Genomic DNA, 18152 nt, shown 5'->3' with positions numbered 1-18152 from the left:
TCAGTTATGTTTCAGGAATCCATGACACATAATAACATTTTGAAAAGAAATATCGTCCTTTTGGTCCTATCAAAACATCCTCTATAGTGACTTTTCATCTGAAAAGGGGGTGGGAGGCTGTTCCCACAGTCCCTTGGATCTACTAGCAGTTCGAATATAGGCATTGTCAGCAGTTGGAAAGATTATATTGAAGGCACTGTACTGGCTAACAAAATAATACTGAAGAAAATTCACTTTTTAACAAAAACAGCCAAAACACCTCTCTAAACTAAAACATGCCAGTAAAAAGATAGGAGTAATGAAAATGATAAAATCAAACTTTAGAATGATTATAAAATACCAGCTAAAATAACTTCTCATACTGTTAAAACCCTAGCAACACTTCTCCTCGAGTAAATCTCACCTCTCTCTCATACACAGCTATCATGCGCCCTCTGACCAAATATATATATATAAATCTAAAATTTATCACCAGACCATAAATTTCTTGAAGTCAGGGAGAAACTTCTCTGAATTACAATGATGGACAAGCAGAATGTAGGACTTCAAGTAAATCCCTATTAAAATGAAAAAAGGAAAAAAAAATAAAACCAAAAACCCGCCCTTTGTAAGTCTTGGTAAGTATAAATAAACTCTAGTTGTAAAAGCTCCCCTTCTGGGTTCTTCCTACAACTTATTTCTTTACTTGTCTCTCCCCCTCCATCCCCTTACTATTTCCTATTGCCTTTATGAAGCGAAACACAATTACATGCTCTAACCCCAAGAAGATTTATAGACAGATTAAGTACCTGAAAGAAAATGCAATTCTGTGGAAAAAGTCACCGGAAAAAATGGAAACCTTGTTTTATGGTGTCCAACTCTCAAAAACAAACATTAACAACGGCATTCGTAACAGCTGATGTGCTAGCTTATGTTCTTATCTTAATATTTACCTTTTAAACACCAGAAGCCCACCTCGCTTAATGTCCCCCAGTGTTCTATGACAACAACTGTATTTATACCGTAACGAACGACTAACAAATTGCGTCTTTTTCATTTTGTGGGCGCTGAGGCACTTCAGTCAGTGACGCTTGATGCCCATTACTGACCAGCTCTTCTCCCTCTAGCTCAGACAACACTTATTAAAACCACAGGTCAGGAAAGTCATAAAACATGCTGTACATGCATTTAAACAACAGCCACAAAATAAATGTGGTCTTAACTAATGAAATATCAAAAAAAAAAAAAAGATTTAAAACAATAACACCTTGAGGAAAGTAGTTAGCAGAACATACAAGGAACTAAAAAAAAAAAAGACATCATTAAGAACGTCTGATGAAAACAGGCCATATTCAAAATTGATAAACTGGGAGACTCCAAATGACTGGCTTTCCCTTTGAAACACTATCAATCCCCAGTTTAAAGCACCTGCATTGGTAATGAGAGTTCACATACTACCAACCAGCACAAAAAATACTGATTTTCTAAGCATGATCTGAAATCTGTAAAGATCCTCAAGAACTGTTGTCTTGTTTAAAATGTGATGTTGGCTTGGGTCATGATCTGAGGGTCCTGGGATCAGGCTCCATGTTGGACTCCCTGCTCAGCGGGGAGCCTGCTTCTCCCTCCACCTCTGCCTGCCACCCTGTCTACTAGCTCTCTCTCTCTCTCTCTGTCAAATAATAAAATCTTTTTAAAAATTTTAAAAAAACAAATAAAATAAAATGTGAATGCTGTTATTCTGAGCCAAAAAAGGAAAAAAATGTAAGGCACCGGGAGATCTTGATTTTACAAGTGAAATTAGTGATGAAAAGTACTAACTACCACCTGAGAGAATGAACACGGCCATATCATTGCCATGGTGCCCCACCAATGACAACCTGAATAATGAGCACAACTGATCATAAGGTTGGCTAGCTCTGGCCCAGGGAGAAGGAAGCTGCCTCCAAACAAGTGTAAGACTGAGAGATGAGAGAGTAGACATGCTGAGAATATTTAGGCATGAGGAAAAAATGGTACACACAGATTTTTGTAGCTATACCTGGAGTGAAAAATTGAAGAACCAATGGTCTAAACATTGATTTGGAAAATGTAAACAATCCAGAAAAATCCCAGATAAAGGATAATATAAATTTAAATGAAATCTTTCCTACAAAATTAAGTTACCCTAACTTAATCATTGTTTTTTTATTTCCTTAAAGAATAATATTACGAATTTATAACTTACTTGTAATATTTTTATATTCAAGACTTACATAATCATCTTTGACCCTCAATACAGGTGCATTCCTATCTTTGACCCTCAGTATAGGTAAAGGCTTACACATTTACACCAAAACAAAATTACTTGAGGTCTCTCATACAATTACTTGGACACGTAAGAATCTGACTAAACACTTTCTACCATTACGATGAAAGATACTACTGTTTCTCACATCGAAAGCATCTCCTGAAGACCTAGATACAGGCTTAATTAAGTAGAGCAAAATATATAATCATCTTTCTGTTGGTATTTTACCAGATTATCACATACTGAAATACTTCTTTAAAAATGAGAAAACAGTAGCACCTGGGTGGTTCAGTCAGTTAACCATCTGCCTTTGGCTCAGGTTATATCTCAGGGTCCTGGGATAGAGCCCCACATCAGGCTCTCTGCTTCTCCCTCTCATTCCCTCTCTCTGGGCGCTCCCTCTCTCTCTTAAATAAATAAATAAAACCTTTTTTGTGTGTGTTGTGTTAGTCACCATATAGTACATCATTAGTTTTTGATGTAGTGTTCCACGATTGTTTGAATATAACACCCAGTGCTCCATGTAATCCATGCCCTCCCTAATACCATCACCATGTTCACCCAAAATAAATAAAATCTTTAATAAAAATAAAAAACGAGAAAACAGAGGGGGCCTGCCTGGCTCAGTCCATAGAGCATGCAACTCTCAATCTCAGGGTCGTTAGTTCAAGGCATGTTGGGTATAGAGATTACTTTAAAAGAGAGAGAGAAAGATAACAATTACCCATCTACCAAAGCTAACAGAATGAAGACTATTCAAGATTACAGAGTCCCTTAAATGTTCATTTAGAGAATTGCATGAAGTGAAGAATTACATAATTTTCAGATTAGTAACTTACTAATTTTTTTTTTTAAGATTTTATTTATTTATTTGACAGAGAGAGATCACAAGTAGACAGAGAGGCAGGCAGAGAGAGAGAGAGAGGGAAGCAGGCTTGCTGCTGAGCAGAGAGCCCGATGCGGGACTTGATCCCAGGACCCTTAGATCATGACCCGAGCCGAAGGCAGCGGCTCAACCCACTGAGCCACCCAGGCGCCCCAGTAACTTACTAATTTTAACAGCAGTCTTTGTATTTGTGTTTCAAGTATTTTAATGACATGAAAGTTTGTATTTGGATACAGATGGTTTTTATCGTCAAGGTCACACACTGTAAATCTGAAGAAGTGTGTGGGCTCTAACACCTTCTGAAGGAAAGATATCAGTGCCCAAGAGTAAACTCAGCTCTGGCCCCAAATGTCATCTGCTTTTTCCCTGCTATCAGCAAGGATACAAAGATGCCTTTTCTAAACTCTCTCCCACATCACAACTATCCTAGGCTCATACACTTTTTTTTTTAGATAAATTCAGACTTCACATTTAAAAGAAGCACAGTGTCTGGTGGAACCAGACTCAAAAATTCAAACTCTAACACTGTTGCCAACTAACAGCTGGGCTAAGGTAAATTCTCTACCCTGTGTTCCTCAGTTCTAAAATGCAAGTAGCAACAGTACATATACATTGTAAAAGGAAAAGAGTTAACATCTATAAAGCACATAGAGCACTGTAGGTACCTTACTCAGTAAGTGTTAGCTGGTGTTAAAATAATTATTATTATTCTAACTAAATTATATATTATTCTTAGCCCAACACTCCCTATGCCAAGATCCTTTCCATCCTAATTCAGTCATTGAGTTAGTTATCCCATTTCTTGCCATCCAAAAGTTTAAATATTTGCCACGTGTTTATCCCAGAAGCCATTGTCTTCCAAGTTAAACAGAGCCTGCTACCATTAGTCCCCTCACTAATACTACTCCTTTGCAGAAGAGAAAATACATATAATAAGATAAAGCTTCATGATGATATTGGAAGGAAAGGTGGTAGAAATATTTTCATTTTTCAGAAGGGAAAATGGAGCCTCAGAGGCTGGATGATATCTCTGTGTGGTTAGCAGCATTCTGGTCCTTTAATTTCTCAATTTATTAAGCAAGAGTAAGGGAATTCAAGGCTAATATAAAGATATTCTATACGCTAAGGAAGAATAGTATCAAGAACAATGAAATAAAAAAAAGAACAATGAAATAATATTATTTACTCAAGGAGATCATATTCATGCTCAGCAGCATAAATCGTACTGGCTTCCACTGAAATTAGCCACCTCGTAGGTGGGGGAAAATTAACATAATTAAGCAACTCTGAATCTACAGCATCAAAACATTCAAAACGATCTTTTTTTTTCAAAGATTTATTTTGGAGAGTGAGAGCACGGTGTGGGGTGGGGGTGGAGGGGCGGCAGAGGAAGAGAGAGAGAATCCCAAGCATACTCCCCTCTGAGTACAAACCCCATGGGGCTCCATCTCATGACCTTGAGATCATGACCTGAGCCTAAAATCAAGACTTGGACGCTTATCCGACTGAGTCACCCATGTGCCCCCGTATAGAGCAATCTTAAGAACATTTCCAAGATTATACAGTACTATGAAAATTATCCAATAAATATCATCTTTCTTCTGCATCCTACCTGCCTCATGCACCCACTCCGCAAGAGTCAGAAATGAGGGTTTGAAAAGACACTCCTACTACAAACAAAAACAAAAGCATCGTTCTATTTTTTTTTTAACATATTTGCCATTAAATTCTCCACAAACAATGCCGTGAATAATCAACTTCAGCATCACAGTCTATAGACTTATAAACACACTACTTTCCTTTCAGCTTACCAGAATCCGTGTTTACCAAAACACCCAGAGGGTCTGCATTTGCTTCAGGTGGATCTTCAGGCTTCACATCACCCAAGCAACTGCCAGATCCAACGGCTGCTTTCTGTCCAACACGGTCATTTTTCCATTTGTGATGCCTGTGAGGACTTCTGATCTTTGCCATCTGTGAACGTCTGGACATCCCCTTCATCTTGCTGGAGTGAGAAAAATGCAATTCTATATATAAAAGGCACTGACCTCTCAAGACAAATCTAAAGGAGAGCACTGAATGCAAAAGAAACTTAGCCACCTTATCAGGTATTTGTAGCCTAGAACATTAAAGAAATCAAAATAAATAAACTCAACGGCTTCCAAAGACAAGAAATTTTATGGCAGACCTCTAAAATAACACACCACAATATACTATACTTTATCAATTCTGAGATGCATATGTCCTCCCATATTCTATCCCCTCTGAAAATGGTCTATGTTGTATGATCAACAGCAGGTCAATTTAACTGGAAAAATTCTTTCATTTTGAGTGTACATAAAAGTGTTTTTTAGATTTGAAAGTGTGTTAACTCTTGTCTATTCATTCTCCAGGAGTCTTAAAAGTTTCTGACACGTTTACAAATATGCTGCCTTGTTTGATCTTCATGACAACTCTTTGAAAGTAGGTTAGTTACTATTCTCTTCACTTTAGAGGATAAACTTAAAGATCATAAACTGAGCACAACTTCACTGCTACTTCAAATCAAGAGCCCTCTCAACAACTATAATTACTCCTCTTAGAAGGAAAACAAATGCTTGTCTGAGCATATTTCAAGGTAAACCGTGTAGGAAAAAATTTTCAGAAAAAGGTTCACTGTATGTTCTCAATAGACAACAATACAAGGTATCCTTTAGTAGGGCTGAGTTCTCACAAAAATACATGATTTTTCTAATTTGTCATTTATTGGCAGCATTCTTTTTTTTTTAATTAATAATGCAGGCTGCAGTTAGGAATACAGAAATTAGGAATCTGGGTTCAAATCCCAATTTGCCACCTACTAACTGTGCCTCTTGGACAATATTTATATCCCTACATTTGTTTACTCCCCCATTTGTAGAATGGAATCATAGAGACATAGAACTAATAATAAAGTGCCACACTGAGCCCTTAATAAATAGAGTTATTATCACAACAATTTCTAAATAATTTTCTAAACCAACATATCTGGTTAATATTTCTGCAATCCAAAGATTCTTAATTTTTTTAGGGTTACCATAATCCTTACAGAGTCTAATTCCAAAAATCATGTATATACTCCAAATTTTGCAGAAAACCATGGACCAATTTCCAATATGCAAGCACAGAAGTCAGGCCTCAACAGTGTCATCACAGGTAAAACAGGTAGTTTCTGCCTCTGGCCCACTGGCCCCATAAAGATAATGAAGAGATACCACTTTCCTTAGGTTCCTGTTCACAAATGCCTTCTCTGTATCCTGCTCCCATAGCACCTGACCACAGATGGCTTTTAAATGATCATCTTAAGGTATTCACATTAGTAAGTTAGAATGATTTTTTTAAGGATTTTACTTTTTTTAAAGATTTTATTTATTTGAGAAAGAGAGAGACAGAACAAATGGAGAAGAGAGGCAGAGGGAGAGGAAGAACCTGACTCCCTGCTGAGCAGGGAGTCCAATGTGGGACTCAATCCCAGGACCCTAGGATCATGACCTGAGCCGAAGGCTGATGCTTATTAACCAACTGAGCCACCCAGGTGCTCTAAGTTGTTTTTGTTTTTTTTAAGTAATTTCTACAGTCAACATGGGACTAGATACTCATATAAACCCATAAACCAAGAATTTTAACAAACCCCAAGCAGAAGAAACATGAAGAAAATACAAAGGCACATCATTATCTAATTGCTTAAACCAGTAATAAAGAAAAAATATTAAAAGCAGCTAGCGAAAAAAAGGCATTTATATATAAGAAGAAAATAATGATTAATTGCAGATTTCTTTGGAAACAATGCAAATGAAAAGACAATGGAGCAAAATCCTTAAATTAAAAAAAATAATAAAACCTAAAACTAAACAAAAAAGCCTGTTAATAGCCAAACTACGGAAAGAACCTAGATGTCATCAATGGATGAATGCATAAAGAAGATGTGGTATATATATATACGTGTGTGTGTATACGTGTGTGTATACATATATATACACACACGTATACACACACATGCACATATACATACAATGGAATACTATGCAGCCATCAAAAGCCAAACTATGGAAAGAACCTAGATGTCATCAACGGATGAATGCATAAAGAAGATGTGGTATATATATACGTGTGTGTGTGTACGTGTGTGTATATATACACACATACGTGTGTGTATATATATACATATATACACACACATGCACATATACATACAATGGAATAATATGCAGCCATCAAAAGAAACGAAATCTTGCCATTTGCAACAAAGTGGATAGAACTAGAGGGTATTATGCTGAGCGAAATAAGTCAATCAGAGAAAGACAATTATCATATGATCTCTCTGATATGAGGAATTTGAGAGGCAAGGTTGGGGGCTGTGGGAGGTGGGGAAGGAAAAAATGAAACAAGATGGGATCAGGAGGGAGACAAACCATAAGAGACTCTTAATCCCACAAAACAAACTGAGGGTTGAGGGGACAGGGATAGGGTGGCTAGGTTATGGATGTTGGGGAGGGTATGTGCTATGGTGAGTGCTGTGAAATGTTTAAGCCTGATGATTCACAGACTTGTACCCCTGGGGGAAATAATACATTATATGTTAATAAAATAAATAAATAAATAAATAAACCTGTTAAACTGGAATTGCATATCTAGCAAAAATATCTTTCAAAAAGAAAGGCAAAGAAAGACCTTTTTAGATACACAAAGCTGAAAGAATTCACCTCCAGCAGATCCTCACTACAAGAAGTGCCAAAGGAAGTCTTTTAGGCAAAAGGGAAATGCTATCAGATGATGGATCAACACTAAAGAATGAAGCGTACCAGAAATAGTAACTACGTAAGTATCCCAGCCTTCAGCTAGGTTAAATTAGCCATCAGCTAACCAACCCCCAGTCGTGACTGAGTGTTGTCAAGATCAGCAGATACGTCTAACTGAAGCCCAAATGACCCCAGACTTCTGAACAATTAATACTTACTACTATATTGGGGGAAAAAGGACACTCAGTAAGAAAGTAAAAAGGCAAGTCACAAATTGTGAGGGTATACTTGCAATACATCTACGCAAGAAAGGAGTTGTGTCTAAGTAAATAACTTCTACAAATCAAGAAAAGCAACCCCATTTAAAACTGGTCAAAAACTTGAACTGGCACTTCACAAGGAAATATCAAAACGGCTGATAAGCATATAAAAAGGTGTCCAACATCGTTAGTCAAGAGGGAAATCAAGATGGAGATAAGAGGACATGAGGAAAAGGTGTAACCAAGCATGAACCAAAGACAGAATAATTAGATGCACAATCAGTAGGAGTGTAAACTGGTACAACCATTACAGAAAAATCATTTGGCTTTATCTATTAAAACTAAATATATAGATGCCCAATAATTCAGCATATATCTATGACCCGTGAAAACAAGTACTTATGTCCCAAAAGACATGTAAAAGAATTTTCATTGCAGCTTTATTCATAATAACCCAAACTGGAAACAATCCAAATGATAAACAGGAGAATGGCTATTCTCACTATTGAGTGTTACACAAAGGTAAGAATGAACAGTTTAGAGCTACACACAATATAGGTGAATACCACAAAACAATTCCAAACCACAGAAATCACACACCAAAAAATACATATCTTATGATCCTACTTATATAAGGTTCCAAGAGCACATAAAATAAATCTATGATTACAGAAATCAGAAAAGAGGTCATCTTTGTAGGGAGGCAATAAACTAGGGAGAGCTTAAGAAAAATTCATGAGGTGAAGACATTTTGAATATTATTAACCTATGTGGAGATTACATGGGTGTGTAGGTGTATGTATGTGTATAAATTTGAGTTGTACATTTGAAATTTGTATCTTCTATTTATATTAAAAATTAACTTCAGTAAAAAATGAAACAGAAAAATTTTGAAAAAAATTCTATGAAGGTAAGGGGTTGGGAAAAATAGGGTGTTTCATATACTGCTAGTGAGAGAGTTAACCATGACAGGTATTTGGCAGTTAGCCATTAATATTACAAATACACATACATCTGGGGTGCCTAGGTGGCTGAGTCAGTTAAGCTTCTGTCTCTTGATTGTAGCTAGGTCATGGTTTCAGGGTCATGGGATCAAGCCTCAAGCCAGGCTCTGCACTCAACAGGAAGTCTGCTTGGGATTCTCTTCCTCTCTCCCTCCCTTTTCCCCTCCCGGCCATGCTCTCTCTACCTCTCTCTAATAAATAAATAAATCTTAAAAAAAAAAAAAAAAAGCTAAAAAACTAAAAAATAAAAAACAAAAAACAAAAATAAATACACATATTATCTTTCGACTTAGCAAATCTACTTCTAGGAATCCATCCTCAGGAATACTTACGTATGTGTAAAATGTATGTCAGGGCAATAATGGCAAATTTTTATTAGTAAAAGACTGGTAAAAACTTCAGTATTTGTCAATAGGAAATTGGCTTAAAAAAAAAAAAAGTCCTGTGGGACACCCTTAGGGTTCTACACATCCCTGAATAAAGAAGAGGCTAGTTATTTATTAATATCGCCAAGTATATCATTTGGCTAAAAAAAGAAAAGTATAGAATAGTGTCTAAAAGGGAAAGAAAAAAAAAAGACTATTATATTATGTGCTATATACAAATGAAGTATCTCTGGAAGGACAGAATGGGTTGTCTCTGGGAAGGAAAACTGTTTAGCTAGGAGACAAAGACAAAAGATTTATTAACAGTAAATCTTTTTGAAAAACCACATGAATATAGGGTACTACTTACTTAAAAACATAATTTATGGGGCGCCTGAGTGGCTCAGTGGGTTAAATAAAGCCTCTGCCTTCGGCTCAGGTCATGATCCCAGGCTCCTGGGATCAAGCCCGGCATCAGGCTCTCCGCTCAGCAGGGAGCCTGCTTCTCCCTCTCCCTCTGCCTCTGCCTGCCTCTCTGCGTACTTGTGATCTCTGTCTGTCAAATAAATAAATAAAATCTTAAAAAAAAATAAAATAAAAATAAAAACATAATTTAAAGAAATTTTGAAGTAAAAAAGTTATAAAAGCAAAGATTTCAGAATTAGGAGTACAGAAATTTTAAGATTTTGGTACATACTCTTGTTTATTATTTGTAAGTATACTCATTTGAAATAAACATGGAGAATGAAAGCAATTTTAAGGAACTTACCCATACTGTGTCGTCGTCAAAACTGCTCCTCTCTTTTCCTTTTCAAGTTTTAACTTTTTCTTTCTTTCGATATTGGCCAGAGTTGGGTAGTTTCTAGGAAACAGTAAAAAAGTCAATTATAAGAGGGCTTTTAGAGTACAAATTTAATTATGCAATCAAGCAATCTATGTTTAATTAGCAATTAGCATTTAGCAATTTTTGTTTAATTAATGACTAATACAATAAATCATTTTAAACCCTTAACTCTTTTTAGAACTTTTTTAAGGGAAAAGAAGCAGACAGTGCCACCATGGCTATTCAAAATGTAAACTGGCTGTTAGTCCACAGCTTTGCTATGAGTATGTAGGGAGCTTATACCAGAATTTGAATCAAATACCATAAAATGTGCTCAGACTGATATAGTTCATCTATTTGCCATGTACCTGTAAATACTATTAAAAAAAGTACCCCCAAAGAGTATAAAGATGAGGCGGGAGGAAAAGATCATAACTTGCTGGAGAAATCCAGAAATCCAGAAAGAGAGAGAGAAAGAAAATGAGAGAGAGAAAGAGGGAGAAAGTTAGTTGATCTTACATGGTGTTAAACAGAAATTAGATGGAAAAGCTTCAGTGGTTTAAGCAGAGCAAACAATGCAAACAAACCAAGGCCTCAGAAGGTGTGCAAGATATCCAGGGAAGGCAAGCGGTTTGTTTTGTATAGTTACAAGCCATCAGACAGAAAGGGAAGCTAAGGCCATGAAAAATGAAATAATGTGTCTTGAATACCAAATCAGGAATTTTATATTTAATTCAGAGGCAGTGGGGAGCCACTGAAAGTTATGAACAGGGCGAGATATGTACAAGACAGTGATTAAGATTAAATCTGATGACAGTGTCTAAGGTGATTTGCTCTAACAAAGCTTTCTTTGTTCCTTGGCACAGGTGTGTAGAGATGCGAGCACCAAATTCTGGTCGTAAGGGAACAGATCCTAGGAGTATAAGAAAGTACAAATGAGGGAAAACATAGAGAGCCCACTACAATTCAGCTTGGCTAGTCAACATAGTAAATTTTAAGAAATACCAACAAATTGTGTCCTGCCATTGTTTCTAGAACATTGTTTCACCCTTCTCCTTTTTTTCCTTTTTTCTTTTCTTTTTTTTTTTTTAACTTCTGCATCACTGACTTGCGTGGCACAGAAAATATGAAGCCTCTGGGTTGGCCACACTGGAAGATAAGCATGGAAATGACGTTGAGTAAGTGGTAAAATAATTAGAAAAAAGGGCAATGAATTTCAATGAGGACAGTGCAAAGCAATCCAGCCAAGAAAAGTAAACTCCATAAATAAAAGATGATGAGTGCACAAGCTATAAATAAACATAAGAGGGAAAGATCAAGGTCATAGGAGATAAAAATCTGACAGCCAGTCAGCACCATATGACTGGACTTCTGGAAAGCAAACATCACGTAAGGTTATGTGAAATGGAGTCTGGCACATGTGCAAGTGTGAAATCTCCCTCTCGCAGTACTCAGAAGTGGTCAGAAACTCTCAGGGCATGGTGTCCAGTTTTGTGCTTCTAAACTGAAAAGGAATGTTAAGGAAAAATAAAACTTGGATGGGATTCAGAAGAGACTCAAAGATGATTAACAGGCTGAAAACTAAAACCTCTGAGGAAAGATGAAAGGAACTGGAACTATTTGCAGCCTCTAAAAGAGGAAGAGAAGTGACAATAAATGCTCTTACAGAAAGGACGGTAGCCAGCTGGTCTCAATCTGAAGACAGAAATATGCAGAAGCAGAAATGGTGAGAAAAACAGTGATGACTTTCACAGGCCCCACACTGTCTAGGCATGTAACTCACAGCTACTCAACACCCTTCACATTTCTGAAATGCACTTATTCTTACAAGCAGAGTTTCTTCACCATTTTTCTTCTGAGTATTGCAGACCCTTAACATGCTGAGTCACATGCTGAACAATAAAGATTTAGTACTACAGTCTACCATGTACAAGCAAGCAGATGCTACCTAAGTGCTTCCCAATGGTAAAACATGTAAATGTTTGTTATAGCAAGTGGATTTTATGTGAGGTCTAAGAAAGAATTCCTTAAACAAGACATCAAGGATGTGGTGCAATCTCCTTTGGTAGAAGTCTTTCTTTTTTTTTAAGTTGGTTTTTTTTTTTTTGGACAGAGAGAGAGAGATTACAAGTAGGCAGAGAGACAGGGGAAGCAGGTTCCCTGCCGAGCAGAAAGCCCGGATGTGGGGCTCAATCCCAGGACCCTGAGATCACGACCTGAGCTGAAGGCAGAGGCTTAACCCACAGGAGCCACCCAGGCGCCCCTCGTGGAATCTTTTAAAACAGCTCACTTTCTCCTTCTAGCAGATCAAAGTAACACTCCCTGAAAGGTAAGGGATCTTTCAATAGTCCTTGCAAAGCTAGGAGATGCCATTTTTTCAGTGCTCATAATAAAACCCAAACCCTCATCCAAAATGTGTATCATTCTTATTTACACAGAACCTAGAGACAAAACACTAAGAAAAAAACGAAGGCACTAGAAAGCAAATGATCCAAAAAAAAAAAAAAGGGAAACCAGAAACATAAAACCTTGCTATACATACAAAAGAAAAAAAAATCAGAAAGCCCCCTCCAGCAACATAATATTAAAATAAAAGAATAAGGAAAAGTTTGGAGCTTTGATAAACAACAACAACAAAAAAAGAAATCCAGTTAAGGTTCCTAAAGTACACTTGAAATAAATCCAAACACTGTTGAGAAAAAAAAATCACACACCGTCTTATGTTATACCATTACATGCAGACAAAACTTAATCCAGTGTCTCCTGTTAGAGAATAGGTATTATGAACTTATAAAGCCTGTGACATGCTATTTTCACAGTTGGTTTCTCTGCTTTTACCTGCTAAAATCACTTTTTCCCTACACTTTCATCTTTCCCCAGTACTCCACGAAGAACTGGCCCTGAAACCACATGTCCTTTCTCCTTCTCCTCCTTCTTTCATGTCTTCCCTACTTTTTGCCCTCCCCTTGCTTAAGCCTTAAGTCTGCAGTGACAATCCTTAAGCACTACCAGCAATAAATGGGCAAAATTGTGCCAACATGATCCAAGCACATATCATTTTGGTTACATTATACACTGCCTCTTTCCCTCTCAAATCACCACCCATTTCTTGACTTTTCCCTAAGCCCATTCTCTATAAAAACACCATCCCTCTTTACTGGCATTGACCCGAAACTGCTTCAATACAAGCCATTCTGCTGTATTTTTGTTTCAAAGTTTTTCTGAACTTCAAAAAGACATTGCATTTTTTTTAGTATATGTGCTGCCGAAGCGAGCACAAGACATTGCATTTTTTTTAGAAGCCGACCCTCTCTTAGAATTCTGAAAGAAACGGAGATACAATTTAAAAGGATTTCCTCAGCACCGCAGTAACCACTGAAATACAGATCCCAAAGCTACTCCACCTAGTGGACTGTAAAATGTTTCAATGTTTCTAGCAAACCTCTATCACTATTTTCTGCAATGCCCAAACATACAGCATTTGTACCTCTCAGGTCAGGAATTAGGAAAGAATCACTTCGAACAGGGTGAGGTAGGGTGAGGGGTGAGGAGTGGGTTAAAAGTTGTTAGTAGAAAGCCTTAAAGTTTTTAATTAAACACAGTGGGCACCTCTGGGTTTGGCTAGATAAAGAAATAAGAGCAAAGATATGCCTTCTTCAATGAAGGACAATATACCAAGCAAATCTTTAGCATTTTCTTCCAACTCTAAACATTCTTGCTATATGAAAGTCTTTTACAAGGTTTCCTAACATAGCTATTACATAAAGATCTTATCTTTCCAGCATGTTAAAGCACACGGTGCCTTCCTCAGAAAGAATGTGGCCCTCAAAAGAAAATTCAAGACATAAGGACTATTCTGCCACATCCACATGAAATGTATTCTTTTCAGGCCTTCAAATAACATTTTTTTTACATTGAAAATGATAGAAATTTAGAAAGTAAATATATTTTTATAATCAGTTCTTTAAAAACTGCTAGTGGAGGGCGCCTGGGTGGCTCAGTGGGTTAAGCCGCTGCCTTCGGCTCAGGTCGTGATCTCAGGGTCCTGGGATCGAGTCCCGCATCGGGCTCTCTGCTCAGCAGGGAGCCTGCTTCCCTCTCTCTCTCTCTGCCTGCCTCTCTGTCTACTTGTGATCTCTCTCTCTCTGTCAAATAAATAAATAAATAAATCTTTAAAAAAAAAATAAAATAAAATAAAAAAATTTAAAAAAAAAAAAAACTGCTAGTGGAGAGAATGTTAATGTATTCTTGAGAAATGTATCAAATGTGCCAAAGAGAAATGTTTCCCATATTTTTATTAATAAAGTACATTTATAGAAATAATGTATGAGAACGTTACAGCAAAAGAACTTCAGAAATAAGATACGGAAAAAGTTCAGATGAATCAGTAAGTGCCAAGTGATAATTTCAGGACACTGTATTAACAAGGCCACATCACAGATACAAATAAACTTCATCCCAAATTGTTATCCTCACCCAATTTCCTTATTCTCTTTAAACATCTCTAAATTTCACAAATCTGTAATTTCAATTATTCACTTCAAAGGTTTACCCATTCCTCCTCCAAGACATTTCTGTCCACTATCACAGTATATATTCGGTCTACATTCTAGAAACTAGAACTGCACTGCCTATCCCCTGTGCCCTCACCTATCTTACATAAAAATCATCACCAATAAGCCTATTAAACACTTGCTCAAGTTTATTCCTTTTTCAAGACAGACCTGCTTCCAATACCACTTAAAAGTTTTGAAATACAATGAGCTTTAAACTCTGCCACCAAGCACTGAGGCAAACACTCCTAACTGCCTGTTCTTCCCCTCTTCCTTAATAATTTTGTTTGCGGATGTTCCATCAACTCTGTTGTCACTAAAGGTGGTCAAGCAACCCACTTGTAGCCAATGACAGCTACTGTGGAAGTCTCCTGGTTGGATCGAAAACATAAAGCTATTGTTGTCGCAATGAAAAGAGGCAAATTCAGCTTTGTGTGCCTTTTGCCTTTTTCTCATCATCCTGCCTAGAATGAGAGTCTAATACTTGCATATGCAGGAACCTCCTGATGGACACGAAGATGAAAGCCACCTACTAAGGAGCAATGAGCAAGAAAATGTGCCTGATGGTACTGCTAAGCAGCAACAGTAGCCCAGGACTTTTTTCTACCTGGGAAAATAGCCCTCTTTGTGCTACGCTGAGGTAGTAAGGTCGCTGTTCCATTTACTGAAACAGGATCCTAACTGATGCAAGCACCACTGCGTCCTAGCCATCCTCCTTCATCTGAATGATGTCCAAGCCCTACTAGGCGTATCTTGATTTAAAAACTTGCCTCCTAAAAGCAGGGTTCCTTTATTAAAGATTTTATTTATTTACCTGACAGAGAGTGAGTAAACAAGAGAGCACAAGCAGGGGGAGTGAGAGAGAGAGAAGCAGGCTGCCCACTGAGCAGATAGCCCGACGCGGGCTCACCCCCAGGATCAGGTCCAGGATCGTGACCTGAGCTGAAGACAGACACTTAACCGACTGAACCACCAAGGTACCCCCCTAAAAGCAGCTTCTTATAAAGTTAACCATATGCTTCTTATAAAGTTATACTTATTGTATGACTAAACAATCCCATTCCCAGGTATTTACCCGAGTCAAAAAAAAAAGTATAAACAAAACAAAAACCTGCGTATCACTGTTTATCAAGGTTTCACTCACTCATACTCACCAAATACGGGTAACATCCCAAATGTCCCTCAATTGGGAAATAAATGAACAAACTGTGGTACATCCATATAATGGAACAGAACAGCAACAGAAAGGAACTGACTACTGTTACATGTAGTAACATAAATGAATCTCGAATGCACTACAGCTAAGTCAAAGAGCCAGATTCAAAAAGCCACACACTGTATGATTCCATTAACATCATGTTTTGCAAAGATATGAATATAGGAGCAAGAAAAAGACCACTGGTTATCAGAGGCTAGAGCTGGGGGTAGAAGTTGACCACAAAGGGCATGAGGGATTTCTGGGGGGTTTATGGAACAGTCCTATACCTTGATTGTGGCAGTGATTACATGTCGATATACATCTGTCAGAACCATGTATTAAAAAGGATGAATTTCACTGTATGTACAACATACCTTAAAATAAACAGGGAGGTTGGGTGGGCAGGCACTATACCTCCTACAAGAAGTCTTGCAAAACAAATTAGTAGAACTACCTTCCAAAGATTCCAAGTATCCCTTGACTAGACATTATTATCCCTACAAGGTTAAAATTAATGCTTCAAAAAAAATAAAAATAAAAATAAAAATAAAAATAAATAAATAAATAAATAAAATTAATGCTTCAGTTCCCTGTGGTCTCATGGCCATCTCACATATATTTATCTTTTATTTCATATTAGGGTAAGAGTCTTAAAGGCAAGGGAAGTGTCTACTCCTATATGTTTTTGGTGACCTCAGCCATATATAACAGAATCCTTGCCTTTTCAAATACCAAATGTTTACCTCTAATTTTTAAGCTAAATAATTATCAAGAAGTTAGCCAAAGGTATCATAATATACATTAACATAAAGTATTAAAACAAACATATCATAATTTACAAATTAACATAATATAAATTCAAAGGTTACTAAGATATCTCACTAACATTAGAAAATCAAACCAGCCTTCTACTAGAGCCTTTACACTTGCTACCAAAGCTGGTTTTTGTCTTCATATTAATATACCTTAAGTTTCTCTAGCCAGGGGAATTTTTCCTTTAAAGCATTTTTTACACAAAACCACAAGGGGGCATAGTTCATATTCACACAGGGAGAGTTAATCTAGAAAGTAACGCATCCAAACACAGATCAGTTTGGTTTGTCTAGTGATGGTCTGTCCTATGTGGTGAGAATTTAATGCTCAAAACCACAGTAGTTTAAGTGCCATCAGCTATTATCAATAGACTTTTACCCAATTTCTTTAAAAACAACAAAGATGGGACACCTGGGTGGCTCAGTTAAGTGAAGTGTCTGCCCTCAGCTCAGGTCATGATTCCCGGGTCCTGGGATTGAGTCCCGAATGCACCAGGCTCCTTGCTCAGCAGGGAGCCTGCTTCTCCTTCTGCCTGCCACTCCCCCTCCTTGTGCACACACATGCTCGGTCTCTCCCTCCCCCTCTCTGACAAATAAATAAATAAAACCTTTTAAATAAATAAACAAACAAACTGGGTAGGGAGGTGAAGACAGAAGGGGATGACAGAAGGTAAAGGGGTAAGGGATGGGAGGTCTCAAATAGTGCAAGATCAGGTAAAGGTGACAATGGGAGCCGGATAGAATGGAAGTTATGATCAAAGAGAAGTATGCCTGGGGCACCTGGGTGGCTCAGTGGGTTAAAGCCTCTGCCTTCAATCAGGTCATGATCTCAGGGTCCTGGGATTGAGCCCCGCATCGGGCTCTCTGCTTGGCAGAGAGCCTGCTTCCCCCTTTCTCTCTGCCTGCCTCTCTGCCTACTTGTGATCTCTCTCTCTCTGTCAAATAAATAAATAAAATCTTTAAAAAAAAAAAAAAAAAGAGGAGTATGCCCAAGGGCACCTGGCTGGCTCATTCAGTAGAGCACGCAACTCTTGATCAAGGTTGAGTTCAAGCCCCACACTGGGTGTAGCAATTACTTAAAAAAAAAAAAAAATTTTTTTTTTTAATTTATAGAAAGACAAGTATGCCCAGCTTTAGGGTTTGTAAGGCAAAAAATTCCAGAATGTAAGATCCAGACTGTGATCATGAAAGTGAGCAGCTAAAATTGCATGGAGGTGAAGGACAC

General features: G+C 37.5%; 1 protein-coding gene across 1 annotated transcript in view; it reads right to left on the bottom strand.

Moving 5' to 3' along the window:
* Window positions 1–18152, bottom strand: part of NUFIP1 (nuclear FMR1 interacting protein 1) — a 45311-nt gene that overhangs the window by 13204 nt on the left and 13955 nt on the right. Inside the window, exons 6-7 of the mRNA XM_045978073.1 lie at window positions 10311–10403; window positions 4967–5160 (exon numbers count right to left, since the gene is read on the bottom strand). Coding sequence (XP_045834029.1) covers window positions 4967–5160; window positions 10311–10403 — 287 coding nt within the window. The remainder of the gene's footprint in view (window positions 1–4966; window positions 5161–10310; window positions 10404–18152) is intronic.

Source organism: Meles meles, chromosome 14 (genome assembly GCF_922984935.1).
Source record: "Meles meles chromosome 14, mMelMel3.1 paternal haplotype, whole genome shotgun sequence".
NCBI lineage: Eukaryota > Metazoa > Chordata > Mammalia > Carnivora > Mustelidae > Meles > Meles meles.
Note: the sequence above shows the minus strand (reverse complement) of the source record. Positions and strands in the feature narration are given on the sequence as shown.